The sequence below is a fragment of the Oncorhynchus nerka genome, linkage group LG3 (assembly GCF_034236695.1).
Source record: "Oncorhynchus nerka isolate Pitt River linkage group LG3, Oner_Uvic_2.0, whole genome shotgun sequence".
Taxonomy (NCBI): Eukaryota; Metazoa; Chordata; class Actinopteri; order Salmoniformes; family Salmonidae; genus Oncorhynchus; species Oncorhynchus nerka.
In genome coordinates this window covers 38,258,756-38,280,263 of record NC_088398.1, presented here as the reverse complement: position 1 = coordinate 38,280,263, position 21,508 = coordinate 38,258,756, and the positions used below count along the sequence as shown (strand labels likewise).

The following is a 21,508-nucleotide window of genomic DNA, read 5'->3' as shown; positions in this document are numbered from 1 at the left end:
CATACAACTTGTCAGACACCGAGAACTGTTACTATATACTTGTTGTTGGGGTGGGATTGTCATGGGTTGTGGAGAGTCCATGGGTGGATTTTGACAATTCCATTGGATTCATCATGTCGAATTCACTGTTAGAAAAAGGTTTGGTCCAAACCGGATGTTAGGTACAATATTTTTTTAACATTATATGAATCCTATAATTTCTCAGAGATGAAATTATATTTAAAAAAAATATTTTGCAGGAATGCTAATCTTATCTGTTGCTAGCAGAAATGATTTCAGAAAAATCTGAGATGGTGGGTGTCGAAATCCTTGTTCTTGTCTATTTAAAGTGCAATGACCCCTGTGCTACACGCGGATAGAGGACATTTAAGCATCTTCCTGGGTATGACAGTACATGCTTGGCACACCTGTATTTGGGGAGTTTCTCCCATTCTGTGCAGATCCTATCAAGTTATGCCAGGTCGGATGGGGAGCATTGCTGCACAGTTATTTTCTGGTCTCTCCAGTTCGATCAGGTTTAAGTCCGGGCTCTGGCTGGGCCACTCATTCCCACAGCATGATTCTGCCACCATGCTTCACCATAGGGACGGTGCCTGGTTTCCTCCAGACGTGACGAAAGGAATTCAGGCCAAACAGTTAAATCTTGGTTTCATCAGACCAGATAATCTTGTTTCTCATGGTCTAAGAGTCTTTAGGTGGCTTTTGGAAAACCCCAAGCGAGTTGGCATGTGCCTTTTACTGAGGAGTGGCTTCCGTCTGCCTACTCTACCGTAAAGGCCTGATTGGTAGAGTGCTACAGAGATGGTTGTCCTTCTGGAAGCTTCTCCCATCTCCACAGAGTGACCATCGGGTTCTTGGCCACCTCTCTGACCAAAGCCCTTCAACGATTGCTCAGTTTGGCCCGGGCGGCCAGCTCTAGGAAGAGTTTTGGTGGTTCCAAACTTCTTCCATTTAAGAATGGTGGAGGCCACTGTGTTCTTGGGAACCTTCAATGCTCCAGAAATGAGTTTAGTACCCTTCCACAGATCTGTGCCTCGACACAATCCTGTCTCGGAGCTCTACGGACAATACCTTATGGCTTGGTTTTTGCTCTGACATACACTGTCAACTGTGGGACCTTATTTAGACAGGTGTGTGTCTTTCCAAATCGTGTGCAATCAATTGAATTTTCCACAGGTGGACTTCAATCAAGTTGCAGAAACATCTCAAGGATGATCAATGGAAACAGGATGCACCCGAGCTCAATTTCTAGTCTCATAGCAAAGGGTCTGAATACTTATGTAAACAAGTTCTTTTTTTTATTTTGAATACTTATGTAAACAAGTTCTTTTTTTATTTTGAATACTTATGTAAACATTTCTAAAAACCTATTTTCGCTTTGTCATTATGGGGTATTGTGTGTAGATTGTTGAGGATATATATATATATTTTTTTGTTTTAATATATCATTTTTAGAATAAGGCTGTAACGTAACAAAATGTGAAAAAAGTCAAGAGGTCTGAATACTTTCCGAAGGCACTGTATAGACATAGAACATTGGTCACTTTAACAATGTCTACATACAGTTTTACCCACTTTTACCCAATTCTCTTCGTAGCTCATCCTATATAACTACTACTGTAAAAACCTTTTCTATTCATATACTGTCTCTTCACACCATTTATACACCGAGTTTACAAAACATTAGGAGCTATTTCCATGACAGTCTGATCAGGTGAATCCGGGTCAAAACCATGATCCCTTATTAATGTCACCTGTAAAATCCACTTCAATTAGTGTAGATGAAGGGGAGGAGACCGGTTAAAGGAGTTTTAAGCCTTGAGACAATTGAAACAGACATTGTGTCTGTGTGCCATAGAGAGGGTGAATGGGCAAGATAAAATATGTAAGTGCCTTTGAATGAGGTATGGTAGTAGGTGCCAGGAGCACCGGTTTGAGTGTGTCAAGAACTGCAACGTTGCAACACTACCTCCAGTGTTATTCACTCTCAACAGTTTCCCCTGTGTATCAAGAATTGTCCACCACCTGAAGGACTTACAGCTAACTTGACAACTGTGGGAAGCATTGGAGTCAACATGGGCCAGCATCCCTGTGGAACGCTTTTGAAACCTTGTAGTCCATGCCCCAACGATTTGAAGCTGTTCTGAGGGCAAAAGGGGGTGCAACTCAATATTAGCAAGGTGTTCCTAATGTTTTTGTACACTCAGTATATATTATATTCCGGACTAAGACATTGCTCGTTCTGATAATTCTTAATTTCTTGTTTTTTACTTTTGGATTATGCGTGTATTGTCATTGTACTGCTAGATATTTATTGCACTGTTGGAGCGAGAAACATAAGCATTTAGCTGCACCGGTGATACCATCTGCAAATATGTGAACGCAACCAATAAACTCTGATTAGGTTTAGTGTCGACAGCAGCTATGTAAAAAAAAATCCTGCACATGCGCAAAAATCACTCTCTTTAGCCACGGCAAAGTGGGTCTCCAGACAATCCAGATCCGTAGGTATGCCGATAAATATTGGGTTACCCGACCAAAGACATTACATGCTCTTAAAAATATGTTCTCCATGAAAACATTGCATCATATCAGTTGTTGCCTCTCTAGAGCAAATAAACTCATATGCAAAGTTGTAAAAAGAATACTAGCACGGATAGTCCGACATCAAACATCTTCAAAACTCATCCTAAAATTAGGCTTCATAGAAGCTCCCCGAGGACTGAGGTAAAACTAAAGCCACTAGGAAGATGAGACAGGATACACTACCTCCAGCTGTGCAGTTTGTAGGTAACATGATACTGTTCAAGTACACTACCGATAATCTCTACAGAGCAAAGCAGTAACATAAACGTTAAGGCAGAATGCATTTTTTTTTAAATGAACTCTGGAATATTTGGGGATTTGTGAAATGTTGCCGACTCCATCTTCAACATCATCTCATACTCCAATGTTCCTAATCCTATCAACTCAGAAATGGACAACATGGGAATGTTACACCGTGGACCATTTGGCAGGGTGTACTTTCAATGCTTGAATAAATACCTTTGGAAAGACCAAAATGACCAAAAGTACACTACAAACGTATGTGGACACCCATCAAATTAGTGGATTAAACTATTTTAGCCACACCCATTGCCTACAGGCAAAATCGAGCACACAGCCATGCAATCTCCATAGACAAACATTGGCCTTACTGAAGAGATTTATTTTTTAATTTTTAATTTATTTAACTAGGCAAGTCAGTTAAGAACAAATTCTTATTTTCAATGACAGCCTAGGAACAGTGGGTTAACTGCCTGTTCAGGGGCAGAACAACAGATTTGTACCTTGTCAGCTCAGGGATTTGAACTTGCAACCTTCCGGTTACTAGTCCAACGCTCTAACCACTAGTCTACCCCTGCCTCCCTGTTTCGGATACAAGTATCCTGTGTGTCTTTTCTTTCCTTCTCCCCTCACAGGTGAAAATCATCACTCCCCAATCAATCATCAATCAGAAGACACACCTCCTCCTGTTTCCTACCCAATCACCGTTCCTTTCCCTTTGTTTAAAAACCCTGTCAGTTATTTGCTGTAGAGCTCAATCTCTCTGTAAATGCCATGTCTGTAGGTCTCTGTGTTTCACTCTCTCTTTATGTATTGAGCTATCTTTTGTTTGAGCACCTCCATATCACTTTGTCCTCACCTGTGAGTATTGTTTTTGGTTATGGTGTTTTTTTATTGGTGGGAAAAGGGGAAACCAAGACAAGTCGCCCATGGGCATACACTACCCGTAGGTAAACTTTGTTAAATACACTAGTTAGAACTGGGCGGACCACCCACTGTATTTTTGGTTAGTTAGTTAGCTGTTGTTAAAGTAGGCTAGTCTAGCTTAGGGGTGTTTTTAAATACTTATTGTTTCTTACCTTGGGTCCAGCTCAGCCCCTTTTCCTGCTCCCCCCATTACCGTGTGTTTATTAATAAACCCTGAGTTTGACGGTAGATTTCAGTAGTCGTGGTTCTCACTTTTACTTTGTCACAATTATAATTTGCTTGAGTTATGTTACGGGTCTCATTACCATCCCCCCTAGACTGTCGGGCCAAAAGAGATTCGTAACACTCCCCAAAAGATCAGTGACTTTCAACGTGGCACCGTCAAGGGATACTACCTTTCCAACAAGTCAGTTCATCAAATTTCTGCCCTGCTAGAGCTGCCCCAGTCAACTGTAAGTGGAAACGTCTAGGTGCAACAACGGCTCAGCCGTGAAGTGGTACGCCACACAAGCAAACAGAACGGTACAGCCGAGTGCTGAAGAGCGTACAAATCGCAAGTCATCAGTTGCAACACTTACTACCGACTTACTGTCAACACTAAACTGCCTGTGGAAGCAACGTCAGCATAATAACTGTTCGTCGAGAGCTTCATGAAATTGGTTTCCATGGCGAGCATCCACACACAAGCCTAAGATCCCTATGCGCAATGCCAAGCCTAGGCTGGAGTGGTGTAAAGCTTGCTACCATTGGAGTCTGGAGCAGTGGAAACGCGTTCTCTAGATTGATGAATCACGCTTCACCATCTGGCAGTTCGACTGACGAATCTGGGTGCCAGGAGAATGCTACCTGACAAAATTCAGTGTCAACTGTAACGTTTTGTGGAGGAGGAAAAATGGTCGGAGGCTGTTTTTCATGGTTCGGGCTAGGCCCCTTAGTTCCAATGAAGGGACATTAACTCTACAGCATACATTATTGTATTTATCTGAACTTGCATTATTTTCGCTTGCCTCCAGCCTAGCATTTAGTTTGGGGCAGCGGGGGTTAATATAAGCCTCACTGTCTGCCTTTCCGACCTCTGCCTGCAGAGCACTTTTTCAGAGCCAAGCGAAACCATGCATCACCATCATTCTAATACACATATCCAAGTAAATACCAATAGAAAAAAGTTTAAATAAATGGAAATGCAGCTAGTGTACCTGTCATTCCGGTTTCAAGGTTTGACGTGACTGTTAACTGAAGTTGGGTAGAACATTATCCAGCCTGCATAGCAACCATTTTGTTTAGAACTGACAACCAGACAGTTTGCATAGCAACTACATAAAAAATAATTAACTACTGGGTCGCATCTGTAGCAACATCACCAAAAAAACTAACCACCAGATTTTTGGCCAGACTAGATCTTCTGAATGGGTGTAGACAAAGAAGAGCTCTCCAGTAGGTACCAACACATTTTCTCAAAAGTTGGGTTCCAAGTTTATCAACTTTCAAAGCAGTGTAACTTTCCCACTGTAGGGTATGATATACTATTGTCTAGCTCTGAGTCTCTACTTTATCCAATGTAAAAAACACCATTTCAAATTTTGCTACATAAGACAGAATCGAGCCTGTCGGTCACATTTACAATGTGACTTTCATTTCACCCTAGCTGGTACATACCCAGAATGTTAGAGAATCACATTGGCGATTCCTACACTTCTGAGACTCCACAGATTCACTTAGGGTCAGACCAGAGACAACTTGTCCACTAAAGCCTGTCAGTGGAGCAAGCTGTCTTAAAGATAGCAGTGCTGTAAAAAGACTGTGGATATGAATGAGAGCACTTGCTGAAACCCCAAATACACCACCCTGGTCAGGGTGAAAATGCATCACTCTCCACAACTACATTTATTTGACGCCATAAATCGGTACCTATGTAGAACACATACAGTGCCTTCAGAAAGTACTTATGCCTTTGTTTTTCACATGGTTGTGTTACAGCCAGGATTCACACAATACCCCATAATGTCCAAGTGGAATTATGTTTCTAGATATTTTTACAAATTAATAAAAAACTGAAATGTCTTGAGTCAATAAGTATCCAACCCCTTTGTTATTGCAAGCCTAATAAGTGCAGGAGTAAAAACACAAGACATATACATCCTTCCTAACTAAGTTGCCAGAGAGGAAGGAAACCGCTCAGGGATTTCACCATGAGGCCAATGGTGACTTTAAAACGGTTACAGGATTTAATGGCTGTGATTGGAGAAAACTGAGGATGGATCAAAAACGTTGTTACTCCACAATACTAACCTAAATGACCGATTGAAAATTAGGAAACCGGTACAGAATGAAAATATTCCAAAACATGCATCCCGTTTGCAATAAGAAACTAAGTTAAAAGTGCCAAAAATGTGGCAAAGAAATGTACTTTATGTCCTGCATAAGCATTATGTTTGAGGAAATCCAACAACACTGAGTACCACTTTAAAGCATGGTGGTGGCTGCATCATGTTATGGGTATGCTTGTCATCCGCAAGGACAAGGGAGTTTTTTAGGATAAAAAGAAACAGCATAGAGCTAAGCACAGGCAAAAGCCTAGAGGAAAACCTGGTTCAATCTGCTTTCCAACAGACACTGGGAGACAAATAATATATAATACACTGGAGTTGCTTGCCAAGACAACATTGAATCATTCTGAGGGACCTAGTTACAGTTGACTGTCGAGCAATGATAAACAGCCCAACTTGACAGAGCGTGTAAAATGTTAGAAAGAATAATGTGCAAATATTGTACAATCCAGGTGGCAAAGCTCTTTGAGACTTACACAGAAATACTCAATTCTGTAATCACTGCCACAGGTGATTCTAACTTGTGTTGACTCAGGGGTGTGACTACTTAAGAAGTATTTCTTTATTTAATGTATACATTTACAAATGTTTTCCCTTTGTCATTATGGGCTATTGTGTGTAGATGGGTGAGAAAAATATATTTAATTCATTTTCAATTCAGGCTGTAACAAAATGAGGAATAAGTCACGGAGTATGAACACTTTCTGAAGGCACTGTACTTCTTGCAAACTGTGGAATGCCTTACACCTAACCATAGTCACATTTATAAGGTCTTTATAGGGAAAATGTTTAGTCTTTTGTTCCTTTCGAATTACGTATTCATTTAACATTTAAACATACCCACAGCACCTCCTCTCCAACATTGTAGCACGATTTATGTTTTCCATTTTCAAAAATTAGCCCGTTGAAGTGTTTGAAAAGTTGTGCATAAAAGAAAATGCACTAATTTGACGTAAGAAACATAACTATACGTTTCTTCAAATGACTACCTGGCAAAGAGAAGTAAATTGAAGCACAATATGTGGTTTAGAGATTTTGCCACGACATGTTCGGGCCAAAAGTGAATCCTGAGCGCTCCCTCTCACTGTGCTATAACAGCAGGGTGGAGTCTAATGGGATCGGAGGCTGCAAGAGAGATCAGTGATGGCTGAGAGCTGACTTAACAAAATAATAAGCTACGATCCTGGTACACTAATGGCGTAGGCTAATTATTGCACAACCCTACTTCTACCCAACTAGCAGAGGAAAAGAAATGTCACGTTCAGTCAGTGTCATTCAAAACAAGTCTGTTGCTGAAAACAATGTTCCACACTTTTATATGCAGACTGAATAAGGTTTATGTTGTACAGGGAAAAAACATTTTATCTACCAATACCATTCTTCTTTCCCTATCATGCTCAAGGCCATTGAACGACATACAACTGGTGTCAATATGTCACCAAGCTAAAATAAGGTAAACTGTCACGCAAGTATGTTCACACACAAAGTTAGGCAGGTAGCCTAGCTGTTTAGAGCGTTGGCCCAGTAAACAAAAGGTTTGAATCCCCAAGCCAGCAAGGTGAAAAGATCTGCCACTTTGCCCTTAAGGCAGTTAACCCTCAACAACATCTGCTCCCCGGGCGCTGATGACTTGGATGTCGATTAAGGCAGCCCCTCCCGCCTTTCTAAGGGGTTGGAGGGGTTGGCTGCAGAAGACACATTTTGATTGAATGCTTTCAGTTGTGCAACTGACTAGGTTTCCCTTTCCCTGGTTGAATGTATAGGGCCAAACCACAAAAGCCAAAATAATCACTTCCCATGCGCTCAATGTAACATGACAGCTTAATTTGAACATTTAGAGTGCCGAATGCACATCAAAACTTTGGCAAGCAATTCATACAAGAAAAGTGCGATAGTTTTCAATCCAAAATTACCATGCATAAGTACTGCTTGTAAAATGTGCTATCAATATTCCAAAGATTTATGCCATAAATACACATAAGTGACAGCTTGTTGGTGTAAAGATTGCATGCCAAGAGAATGTATAGAATGTACAGTGCATTTCAGAGTGTCGCTCCCTCCTTTAAGTGCACTTGAAACAAATGACTGCTCTATAAATACTCCCTTTAAGTTTGGGAGGAACAAATCATATAACATGGAATAAAACTGTGACCTTCAGCAATTTACTCAGGTTTAATTGAATAATCTAAAACTAGGTGTGCCCTAAACATGTCCCCCTTTGACATTTAAGTCAATACTCTTTTCGCTCTACCTTAAAAGCAGTCTCTTTATCTTGCACCTTAACTAAATCACATTATTGTATTTTAAACGATCTTTAGAGGCCACCTCTAGCTCTCCAGAAAATCTAACTTTCCTGTCCGATTGGTTACGCAGAGTATGAATCATTGATATGGTGTGTGTTTAATACTTTCTTCTATCTTTTAGTTATCAGTCACATGCCAACCGGAAGACTTGGACATAAATTGACATGCAACAGGTTCAGGCCGCACCTGGAAACCACCAGTGCCATGTTTGTTTAGTCTATGTTCACACCACTGTCTTTGCCAATGGGTTGAGTGGCAAATGGAAACGCACTCGTTAGTCACCTGTACCTCCATATTATGCACTTAAAAACACACATATGTGTCAGGATGACCCCGAAAAAACAAGATAAACGTCCAAGGACTACTGAGGTGACAAAAACTGGGTGACAAAGTAAAGACAAACAGGAGGGGGTGGGTGTGGGGGGGTATTTGCTGGTTTAAAATGGATTCCAAAAAATGGGATACATTTTAACCAGGGATTACCTTTCTGTTACTAACTGACAAGCACTGATACCAGTCGTTCTCATCGGGAAGAGAGTGACCGTCGTCAAGTTTGGTCGTCGCCGAGGACTGTCCAGCAGGCCTGGGGGGCTATCACCGCACCTGGGCACTAGCAGCAAACAGAAAAAACACTCCAGGCTATGGTGGCAGCATGACCGCAAGAGCCACACCCACTCCACCAGAACACTCCGGATGTCCTCCACGCTGCTGGGATTGAGAAAGTTGGGCACCGCAAAGCATGGATGTGCAAAAAGAAAACGGGAATCTCTGAGCAAGCAACGTGGGGATTTTGGGGTAGGCGCCTCACTAGTAGCAAGAGTGGTAGTTGTTGAAACTGAAAGTACCTGAAAGTACTCTGTTGAGTTAAAATGATTGGCATTCCAACTAGAGCTACAGTTAATTGTTTTATAGCTACTCCGAGTTGTCTCAAGAGATTAACTCCTGGGACAGGCTGACTGTCTATGGGGTAACCCATAGCATGCCCCTGTTCTGTGGTGCTTGTTCAAAGCACTTTCTGCAAGGTCCACTTGGGTAATACCCAGCGTCCCATGCTCTGTCCCAGCAAGCACACTGACATTCTCTGCTAAACCCGTGAGGTCTGTAGGTATACATTTTCCCTCCTGGTTCTCCCACATAGAAGCTCCTGATTCAGATTCAATGCTAGACCCATATCCAGATACAAATTGAGACCCAGAACCAATTTTAGACCTGGAACTGAATTCAGACAGTCAAATTCAGAACTAAATTCAGATTCAAATTCAGACCCGCATCCGAATTCAGAATCAGATCCAAATCCTGATCCACTCCCAACCCCTGACCACCCCCCAGAGACCAGATCCAGACCCCATATTGCAGAGGTGCCTTTACCAGGTTTACTTCCCCTCGACGTGGACCCATGGGCATCCTTTTCAATTGGGCGCTCATTCCTGGCTTGTGACCCCACAGTGGTCAGCTTGTGGGTCTCTGTGGCCTTCAAATTCTGGTCCCAAGTTTGTACAAACTTACGTTTCCCACTAGCTATGTCAATGATCTCTGCCCCATCTTCTCCAACGTTGTCTGGCTTTGGTGATTTCCCGCTAGCCACAGGGTTCCCAGATCCCTCATTGTCCAGCGTTGGGGCCTCAGTGGTGCCGTCTGTACTGCTCCAGGAAAACCACAACGCCTCACTACGATCCAACAAGAGTACCAGTAAAAAAGAGACACCCAGCTGGAATCCAATCTTGCAATCCATCCTGCTGCTGCCCACTAGTACTCCACCAGCAGCGTTGATCAAGCTCCCAGAGTGAACTGTGACTTGCCCACAGCCCCTGATTCACACCACATGCACCGTTCTCATCCAGTGCTCTGCAGAGTCACCACACACAGCCCACCAGCCAGAGGGGGAAAAGTGAAGAGGAGTGTCTTAATTCAAAGGGGGGACGGCAGAGGGAGGTCTCTTCCTTATTGGTTACACTCTTAATCTTTCCCTCCTACACTCCTTTTGTCACAGCAGTGAAAAGGGTCTCTTCTGCTGTTATACCTTTAGAAAAAATGTTTGCTTGCCTTTCAATTTAAATGTTGGTGCTTTTCAATGTTTTATAGAAAATTGCCATTTGTTCCTCCTGAGTTAATCTCTTTGTACAAGCATAATAAGAGAAACGCCCTATCCTAAAAACTAAAGTAGGTAAAAGTAGCAGGACCTAAGGATGTGCACTTCTCCATTCATGAACAATTCGATACGCATCTATATTTTGAACAAAAATATAAAAGCAACATGTGAAGTGTTGGTACCATGTTTCCTGAGCTGCTGAAATAAAATATTCCATAAATGGTCCATATATACAAAAAGCTTATTTCTCTCATTTTGTGCACTAATTTGTTTACAGCCCTGTTAGTGCTAATTTCTCATTTGCCTAGATAATCCATCCACCTGACATCTGATTAAACAGCATAATCATTACAGAGGTGCACCTTCTGCTGGGGACAAGTTAAGGCCACTAAAATGTGCAGTTATGTCACACAACACAAATCCACAGTCAAGTTGAGGGAGTGTGCAATTGACATGCTGACTGCAGGAATGTCCACCAGAGTTGCTGCTCGTCGTCCTCAACAGGGTCTAGACCTGACTGCAGTACGGCATCGTAACCTCCTTCAGTAGGCAAATGCTCACCTTCGATGGCCACTGGCACGCTGGAGAAGTGTGCACTTCACGGATGAATCACCCATTGAGCATGTTTGGAATGCCCTGGATTCACATGAACGAGTGTGTTCCAGTTCTCGCCAATATCCAGCAACTTCGCACAGCCATTGAAAAGGAGTGGGACAACATTCCACAATAAACAACTCTATGCGAAGGAGATGTGTCACTCTGCATGAGGCAAATACCAGATACTGACTGGTTTTCTGATCCTTGCCCTTACTTTTTTTTTAAGCTATCTGTGACCAACAGATGCATATCTGCATTCCAGTCATGTGAAATCCATAGATTAGGACCTATTGAATTTATTTCAATTGACGGATTTCCTTATATTAACTAACTCAGTAAAATCTTTGAAATTGTTGGATGTTGCATTTATATTTTTTTGCGATTAGGTTAGATTTTTTTAAACAAAACAAATTGAATTAAAATGTGTTGCTGATGGGATGACTTCTTTAATCTGAATGGCCGTCTCATAGTGTGTGTGTGTAGGCACCTGAGTTGAGCCATAGGGAAGACTGAGCATCTTCCACCCCACTATCAGATTAGAGGCGGAGGCAATTTATGCTTGTCGTCTCCCCCAACGTATTATTTGAAATCACCATCACCCACTGATTAACTTGTACTTTTTGCAGATAAATGTTTTGAGCTAGTGCTATGTCAATATTTATGTTTTACCCAGTCTCCAAAGCGAATGGTTTAGACCGTTTGGAATTTTACATTGAGTTTCTCCATCCCTGACCAATGACTGCCCTGACCATGCGCAGCTCGCAAAAAGGACTGCTGTACCCTATGTAAAAATGACAAAATACACTGACCGTTTAAAGCAAAACTATCAAAACTATTTCTTATTGTGAACGTGAATAATCAAAATAAAATCTGAATGATTGAAAACCCCAACCAGCAGTTGAACATTAGTTGTCTCCAACTCCAGTAAAAAAATATAGAGTGTACTTGGTAACACTGATCCAGCAAATTACATTGGTTGACACTCAACTAATAAAGCCTATTATTTGACAATGTGAATGGTGAAGGAGTCACACAGGTGTATCCTGTTAGAACAGGGACAGGCCAACCTCTCGTTGGTACGAGCAGTTGTAGCACTGAGCAGCACTGTGCACACAGTTGTTATCTGACAGTCATATGCAGTTACTGTACATGCATAAAGGTTTGATGGGCTACTGAACCGAAGGAGAGGATGCATCAATTCAGTCAACAGATGAGGTATTTTCGGAGTAAAACATTAGTGAACCTGCTATTAGTAACATTTTAATCCATTTTCTGACCGATGCATGCTTTTAATTTGGACTGCTTGGGCTCCCTTGACCATCTGTGAATCTTTACATTACAAGTAGGAGCATGAGAAGTGAGTGTTCAGGGTTTTATGGTCTTGCTCTTCTCTACCTCTGTCATTTGATCTCAAGTATAGAGGGATATAAACAAACATGACATTAAATTACATTCTTTATCTTTGTGTGAAAGATAAAAATACAGCAATGCAGTGAACACATTCACACATTCGTTTCACCAAACAGTATAAAATAGCTTATTAGCTATCTGACAGAGCCAGTAATGCAACGATACATTTAACAATACATTTGTCTAGGAACACGAGATCAAAATCGAATTCTATGATCCAGAGATGAGTAATCACATCATTTCTTAAGAGGGACTTTCCCAGAGTTGTATTAAGTTTGAGAGCAATCAAAACATATCGCCTGGCAAAATGAACTCTGTGTACTCGGGTTTCTATCAAGAACACATATCAGGGTGGATCGAAGGTGGATGAACTTGTACAAAAATTCTTCACTTATTCTCTCTCCCATCCCCTGTGCATACCATTCCCTCCCAAGTCTCACATAAATCTTTGTCTCCTGCCCTACCTCATAATTAATTTTCCACTCTGTCTAGGCCCCCCTGCTTCTGGGGCCCCATGCTGCGTGTGGTTACATAGTAATCCTAGGTCTCACTGTCTTGTTCAGACTGGTTCCAGGATGGCCTGTGGGGGACGTTGACAGAGACCCTTGACATCTGCTAATGGGAGCGTTGCGATCTAAGGAAGAGGGGCTGTGTCGCTCTCTAATAGCACAAGGCTTTTTTTTTTAAAGACATGCTGGGGCTGTGTATAGTTTCTGCTTGTTGACAGAGGAACTCAACCGCAAACGCATTGCCCACGGCCCCCATATCATTTTCAGTGGTCCTATGTTGGGGAGTCTTGTCAATGGAAATCTCTTCACAATAGCATGACAACTTTATCCCTTGGCGTGACTTGTGTCTCAGCATAGCTCAGGGTCAGTGAGGGTCTCATTCACCCCTTGTCTTGGAGTCTCCATGTTAGTTTGAGGCGAGTGGGGGAGGTGGTGAACAAACAATTTTTTTGAGATTCAGGGTCATACAATCGCTGTCAGTCCAAGAGAATGTCATGTCTTGTTTATCAAAGCTTCTACTGTATCTAATGGGAACAAAAATAGTTAAATAAATAGGTAATTAACTTGGTCTGGGACTTACTGGTATAATCAAGTTTTGTGTTATTTCTCCAAAATAAGCACTTTTCTAGAAGGGCTGTGAAGAAAAGGGTCTAAGGTGAAACAGTATTACTGAAGCATGATCTTCTAATACGATACAGGCTAGTCTACTGTGCGAACATGGGCAGTCATCCATCCTGAGTTAAGTTAATTTAGTTAAGTCTCAAAAAGCAAGTTGGAGCATGTTGGAATGCATATTGATTCAGTGGCCTCCTCTTGGGATGCATGCTTGCTTGCCCCTTGAGGGAGAGAGGGAGGTAACCCCATTGCACAGGATATACTGGCAGTTTGCTTGTGCAAAAGGAAGAATGACAGTCACTTCCTACGAGGAAGTGATGCTTTGGTTGTAACATGCAAAAGACCATTTGTTGGATCTGAGGGGAAACATTGCAAAACTTTTCCAAGAGGACTAAAAGGCAGGGTTGCTACTGTAAAACTGTTAAAGCCCCTATGCAGTTTTTGTAATTGTACTTTTAAATCATCACTGTTAATCTAATAAATAATGGATTATTTAACGAAAATAACTAAGATATATTTTTTATGATTTATTTCCCTGAGCCTCCTTTGGTCCTTGAAATGCTCAGTCAGATGTGAAGATATTTACATACACAGCCCTGATTGGCTGATAGGGTGGTCTCGAGCCCACTCCCTCAACCAGAAGTTCCATCCCACCTGAACAGGCTGAAATTCCAGACAGCCCTAAGACAAAAGGGGAATAATTAACATTTTCACAATTTTTAGTGTTGTGTCGACCTCAGTGTGGAAATATATATATATTTTTAAATTAGCAGGAAATCACATTTTAACTGCACTGCACCTTTAAATAGGACTACCATTAATCTGCATTTAAGTCCATTTGAGCTCCATTCCCAGGGAAAATATTTCAGGTATATGTTTGGCGTGCCAGCAGTTAATGACAAAATACAAAAATAACATACTAAACCAGGCACTGAAAGCAGACCCTTTTTCTGCTGTAATTCAATAAATGCATGCAGTGCTTAGGGTAATGTACTGGATCGACTACACTTAGCCTTCAGTAAAACAACAAAAGTCTACTGTAACCCACGGAAAACCTGCAGACATCCAGCGATTGAACTATACTGGTAAATCGCTCTTGTGCGTTTCTCCCCACATGAGGTTTGTAATTAAGACAGGGAAGGGGATTTGGAAATGGATAATGATCACTTGACACCGGAAACAAAAGGTTAATGAACTCATACTCTAATTTTCCCTCACCAGAGAAGATATTAGCACAACACTGTTATAATGAATGTCTTTTGTCTCCCATTGTTTGCCTGTTTTCTAAGGAAATGAACAAGTCACAACTTTCAGATAAAGCAGTCTATTGAATTACTTCAATGTGGAGTCCAAGTTACCACCCCTTCATTCCGGTTACAACTTCATATAAATCCACAACACCCATCTCCCTCTTTGATTCTCACAGATTAGGATGAAGGAGGATTTAATGTGTTGTCCTATGCATTCGCCCAATCGTGATCACAGAGCTAGTTTCCTCCGTTGCTCTCACATCCGACCTGTCGGTTATAAAACTCTTTTTTTTTTAAAGTGTGTGTGGTAGATTTTTTTCTAACCGTGCACAGACACATCCTGCCCCTTTTCTGATATCGGCTTTGTGTGTGTGTGCCCCTCCCTCTCCAAGTCCAGTCACTGTGCATCAGATGCCAGAGCCTTCTGCCTCCCACCATACCCAAAGAGAGAATTATACTGTTGAGTAGAACAAAGACTTAGCATGGATGCAGTTGTCTGGAGAAATCCAACTAGAGTGTTTTTAGTGCAGCTATGAAATGAATGGGCAGGGCCTAAATGTGTCTTAAATGTGAAATGTAATGCGTGATAGAGATAGTTCACAGGGTTTGCAAGGTTTCATATCGGTTGGAAGTCTGGCGAAAAGAGTGGGAGGCCATGAATATCCTCAGCTTGGTGTGTGCTCTGCCGGAGTCTCCTCCGCATCAGGAAACACACTTATTTCTGGAAATCCCTGAGAGATAAATTCTAAAAACGGATGCCGCGTAAGCTGCCTTCTGAGTGACAGCGCCCAAGCGTTTTCAACACAGGATCTCTCCACGGAACAAATGTACCTTGAGTGCAGTCGAACAGTGAAGAGCTCTCATTTTTCTTTCATGTCCACATCCTGTCGTGGACATGAGGCATGTAATTATTTGCAAGGATTGTGTAATGTATGCACTGTTATGTCTAACAAAGGCAACAGAGTTCAATTATAAGAAACTTGGACACCATACTTTTTTTGTTTTTTCACTGTGGTGCCTTGGGATAAGGTTAGTACTTTAAGGATTTAAAACGGAGTAATGTGGCCCATTTTCCTCATGTTAACAATGTAAAAATCCAAGTATTTCAGTTGTCGTGGTTAAAACTTACAAATAAATGCTCATTAACTTTTAAATGCTCAAACTTGAAACTTCACTGCTTTAACTAATGATATCTGAACCACTGACCTTGTGCTGTGGACAATAAAAAGCCACTCTAAAATGTGTAGTTTTGTCACACAACACAATGCCACACGTCTCAAGTTGAGGGAGGAATGTCCACCACATCTATTGCCAGAGAATTTTATGTTAATTTCTCTACCATAAGCTGCCTCCAACATAGTTTTAGAGAATTTGGCAGTAAGTCCAACCGACTTCACAACCGCAGACCACATGTAACCATGCCAGTCCAGTACTTCCACATCCGGCCTCTTCACCTGCGGGATAGTCTGAGACCAACCACCCGGACAGCTGATGAAACGAAGGAGTATTTTTGTCCGTAATAAAGCCCTTTAGTGGGGAAAAACTCCTGATTGGCTAGGCCTGGCTCCACAGTGGATGGGCCTATGTCCTCCCAGGCCCACCCATATCATGTTAACTCCATAGAATAGGGCCTAAGGAATTTATTTCAATTGACTTATTTCCTTCTATGATTTTACTGATATACAGTTCATATAAGGAAATCGGTCAATTGAAATGAATTCATTAGCCCCTAATCTATGGATGTCACATGACTATGCAGGGGCACAGCTCTGGTGGAATTCTTATGGTAGAGAAATTAACATTCAATAGTCTGGCAACAGCTCTGGTGGACATTACTGCAGTCAGCATATGCCAATTGCGCTCTCCCTCAAAAACATTTGTGTTTTGTTGCATTTATAATTTTGTTCAGTATACATGACTGTCCTTAAAAATATATAAATATACTATTAATTTAAATTCTAGAGGAATGAAGATACTAGCTTTTGATGTAGCAGGGGAACTTCTCAAGTCCCCCTGCAGACAGAAACGCCTAGGTTGTGTTCATTAGGGCACGCAACAGGAAACCTTTAAAAACGTTTTGCAACAGAAAACTAAAATAAATATTTCTTATTGGACAATCCAGGTGGTTCCTCCCTGTTTCAGACTGTTTTCTTCAGTTTAGTGCACACTGAACAAGACCCAGAGGCTTACTGTGGGAAGGAATCACATCTGAGCTTGGTATCAAATTAACTACAAAACTAAGAAACCCTATGTGAAAAGCAGCCTACAACAACTTGGCCTTAGTGTGCATGTTACATCAAGTGGTAACTATTGGATGTAATATCTTCTTTGGCCAGAGCCCAAAACATTGTGGGAACTTGTGATTCTCCATTAAGTCTCAGGGATCTGTGAAGGAATCTTGTGGCGGATATGCACTTGGCATCGAACCAAGGGGCATCGACGGGAGGAGGTGGCTGTAGAAATAATCATGAGTGGCACTGTAAATTGTAGTGGACAAGGGCAGTTGAATGCCCATCAATATGATAACTCATGGAAAAACAGGGACATGAAGCAGAAAATTGTTTGATTTCCATGCTTATCATCTTTCTGGTATCACTCCTAAAGTTAAAAATGAAAAATATTAACTGTAATGTGAGCCCTGTGTGCATCCCCCCTTCATATCCCACGCCTTCTCCCTTGTTGTTACAGCTAGCTAGGGTCATTGGCCTCTTGCTGGGAGTCACCGTAATGCCAGGGCCATGGTGAATAAACAGGCCCTGGTATATGGACTCCAGACACAGGCTTATCAAATGACACACACTGATCACTTTACCTACTCACATTCCTATTCACTTCTACACACAAAACACACTTCAGTTGACTTTAACTTCCTGTCACGCATTCATATACACACTCCCTCAATTACGCACAAACATATGTATGTACATTCGCATGACCCCACAAACCCACAACTACAGTACCAGTCAGAAGTTTGGACATCAAAACTATGAAATAACACATTTAAATCATGCAGTACACAACCCAAAAAAGTGTTAAACAAGTAAAAAAATATATATTTTAGATTCTTCAAAGTAGCCACCCTTTGCCTTGATGACAGCATTGCACACACTTGGCATTCTCTCGACCACCACCACTTGGAATGCTTTTCAGACAGTCTTGAAGGAGTACCCACATACAAATCAAATTTATTTATATCGCCCTTCGTACATCAGCTGATATCTCAAAGTGCTGTACAGAAACCCAGCCTAAAACCCCAAACAGCAAACAATGCAGGTATAGAAGCACATACAGTATGCTGAGCACTTGTTGGCTGCTTTTCCTTCACTCTGCAATCCAACTCATTCCAAACCATCTCAATTTGGTTGAGGTCGGGTGATTATGGAGGACAGGTCATCTGATAAAGCACTCCATCACTCTCCTTCTTGGTCAAATAGCCCTTACACAGCCTGGAGATGTCTTGAAAAACAAATGATAGTCCCACTAAGCACAAACCAGATGGGATGGTGTATCGCTGCAGAAATCTGTGGTAAAGTGTGTCTTGAATTCTAAATAAATCAGTGTCACCAGAAAAGCACCCCCACACCTCCTCCATGCATCACAGTGGGAACCACACATGAGGAGATCATCCATTAATCTACTCTGTGTCTCACAAAGACACGACGTTTGGAACCAGAAACACTCACATTTAGACTAATCAGACGAAAGGACAGATTTCCAACAGTCTAATGGCCATTGTTCGTGTTCTTTGACCCAAGCAAGTCTTCTTATTATTGGTGTCCTTTAGTAGTTGTTTCTTTGCAGCAATTCAACCATGGAGGCCTGATTCATGCAGTCTCCTCTGAACAGTTGATGTTGAGATGTGTCCGTTACTTGACCTCTGTGAAGCATGTATTTGGGCTGCAATTTCTGAGGCTGGTAACTCTAATGAACTTATCCTCTGCAGCAGAGGTAACACGGGGTCTTCCTTTCCTATGGCGGTCCTCATGAGAGCCAGTTTCATCATAGCGCTTGATGGTTTTTGCGACTGCACTTTAAGAAACTTTCAAAGTTGGTATTTTACCATATATCTTTTGTATACCACCCCTACCTTGTTACAACACAACTGACAGGCTTAAACGCATTAAGGAAAGAAATTCCACAAATGAACAAGGCACACCTGTTAATTGAAATCCATTCCAGCTGACTACACCATGAAGCTGGTTGAGAGAATGCTAAGAGTGTGCAAAGCTCTCAAGGCAAAAGGTGGCTACTTTGAAGAATCTAAAATATATCTTAATTTGTTTAACACTTCTTTGGTTGCTACATGATTCCATGTGTTATTTCATAGATTTGATGTCTTCACTATTATTCTACAATATAGAAAATAGTCTAAATAAATAAAAACCCCGGAATGAGTAGGTGTGTCTAAACTTTTGACTAGTACTGTATATGACTGTCTGCACAAACCCCTGTGGCCATATATAGTGTAATGTCACAGCTGGGCAGTATAATACATATATCTAGGTATGCGCCAACAGCAGACCAGAAATAAACACAAATATTGTGATAAAATCTAATAAATGTACCTACCACACAAAACGCAAAGGAAACCACAAAGCAGGTCAACCACAAAAGGGTTGAAGAAATACAGCGATTACCAGAACTTTCATAAGTTTGACTCTTGAGAAAAGGAATTGGAAAAAGCATGGGGGCGTTGAGATGCAAACTCACTGGAGGTCTGACTGGCTAAACTGATTCTCTTGCTGTGTACACAGGGGATGAGTCACCTCGAAAACAAAATACTAAGAGGTTTTTAAACTTAACAACAGACAGGAGGAGTATCTGGTCCCTGTCCAACAACTTACTCCCCATTCAGCTGACCTGACAAAACTGTTGAGTAGGCTTGTACACCGACAAAACATCAATTTCCTCTCAACTCCCCTCATGTCCTTCGTGAAAGCCAATGATGTTAATATAGCTATTGTCATGACACCATCAGTGGTAATCATGAAGTCTCCAGCAGATGGCAGCACTCAAAATAATATCTCCAGAACTGCTGTGACTATAAATCAAATCAAATCAAAATAGCCAGGTTTCTCAATCCATAACTGTGAGACTCAACACATTCTGGTTGAATTAGGTGTGTTAGTGCTGGTCCAAAGCAAATATGTGCAACCAGCGAGGGATTGAGAAAGATTGTCCTGTAGCATGCTGTAGACTCCATCATTTATGTGTGTGTATACACACAAGTTCCACAGGGCACTATTGCAGCACCTGAAGGAACGTTTGAAAAGGCTATAATGCAGAGTTCACAAAGCCATTTTAGGCAGAAAATGTCGGAGACGTGTTTATGGAGATTGAGTAAAGGCGGACAAGGAAGGTTGGAGGAGGTTCAAACCAAGGAGTGTGGGAGGGGAGTTAATTTGACAGCCATCTTTTCAGGCCTGCTCTCGGAAGCCTCGTACTTTGGACAAACCTATCCTGTAGAGACAAACCCCAGAGCCAGTTCAGCCCTGTGGATTCTTACGGTCCTGCTCAGGCAAGCAGAAGCAGCATCCACCAACTTCAACGCTACATTCCTGAACAACCTGGGATAATGTAGCCCATAGAAACTCAGCCCAGTCAAATAGATACAGTAGAGAGAGAGACTGAGGGAAAGCGAGAGAGACCGCGAGAGCATGTTTCCTCAAGGAACCTTTTTAAGGCAGAATACATCTATAGTCTTAGCAACATCACTGAAAACCATGTACCTCTAGCAAAAATCATGTAAAAGTTATTCCCAAGATTACCGGAACTATGTTTTTTCTTTCTGCCGCGGATTTGTGCGGATGTCGTTGGCCGTTTTAAACTACTCGCATGCCGCTATAACAAACATTATGGCGGTGGGTAGTGGTTAAGAGCATTGGGTCAGTAACTGAAAAGTTGCTGCTTCAAATCTCTGATCTGACTGTTTGAAAAGTCTGTTGATGTGCCCTTGAGCAAGGCACTTCATCTTAATTGCTCCTGTAAGTCGCTCTGGATAATAGCATCTGCTAAATGACTAAATATATTATAATTTGTTTAGCTAGCTAGACATGTTACCTAGCTAGCAAGCAACCTGAGCACGGTTTCCCAAAAGCATCTGAAGGCTAAGTTTATCTTAGAACCATAGGACCCTATGATTCTTTAACGATGAATTTAGCCTTAAAAGGCTTTTGGAAAACCGGGCCCAGATTACTTGGCCACTGACTAGGCGATGCACAAATTTGGATGGCACAGGAAGAACAGAAGGAATAGGCTACTTGTGTGTGAAAGAGCGGGGGTAAGTGAGGGACAGAGGATGTGGGAGAGTTTATAGGTAGGGCTGTGCAATATATTGAATTAATTAGATTAATTTGAAAGTTTTTGGACGATATTCCAAATGCAATTATCACAATAGTCAAGGTTCTGTTATTTTTATGAGCATTTAGGTCTGCTTGTTCTCGTGTTGTATTGTGGTCTCGTCTCCTTCGCTCCTCTGTGCTGTGTACTCCCATTTACGCCAGAGATCTGTATATAATGAGGTGAACGTCTCCTCCCTAACAATGGGAGTCGTTGTCTCAAATGCGGGAAGGCCGGTGACAAGCTTAGTTCCAAAATAAGCCCATAGAAACACTTTTTTTTATATATTAGGGTACCACGTACCGCTAGCAGCATT

General features: G+C 41.6%; 1 protein-coding gene across 3 annotated transcripts in view; it reads right to left on the bottom strand.

Annotated features, from left to right (window-relative positions):
• LOC115107604 (collagen alpha-1(XVIII) chain-like) overlaps positions 1-21,508 on the bottom strand; it is a 186,592-nt gene that overhangs the window by 98,130 nt on the left and 66,954 nt on the right. The window contains exon 1 of one of the 3 annotated variants that reach the window (XM_029631046.2): positions 9,752-10,245. The exons of 1 other annotated variant lie outside the window; for it this stretch is intronic. In XM_029631046.2, the coding sequence (XP_029486906.2) occupies positions 9,752-10,115 (364 nt within the window). In that variant the 5' untranslated portion in view covers positions 10,116-10,245. Of the gene's footprint in view, positions 1-9,751; positions 10,246-21,508 lie in introns of those variants that run through there. One more of the 3 variants, XM_029631056.2, reaches the window with a different exon arrangement.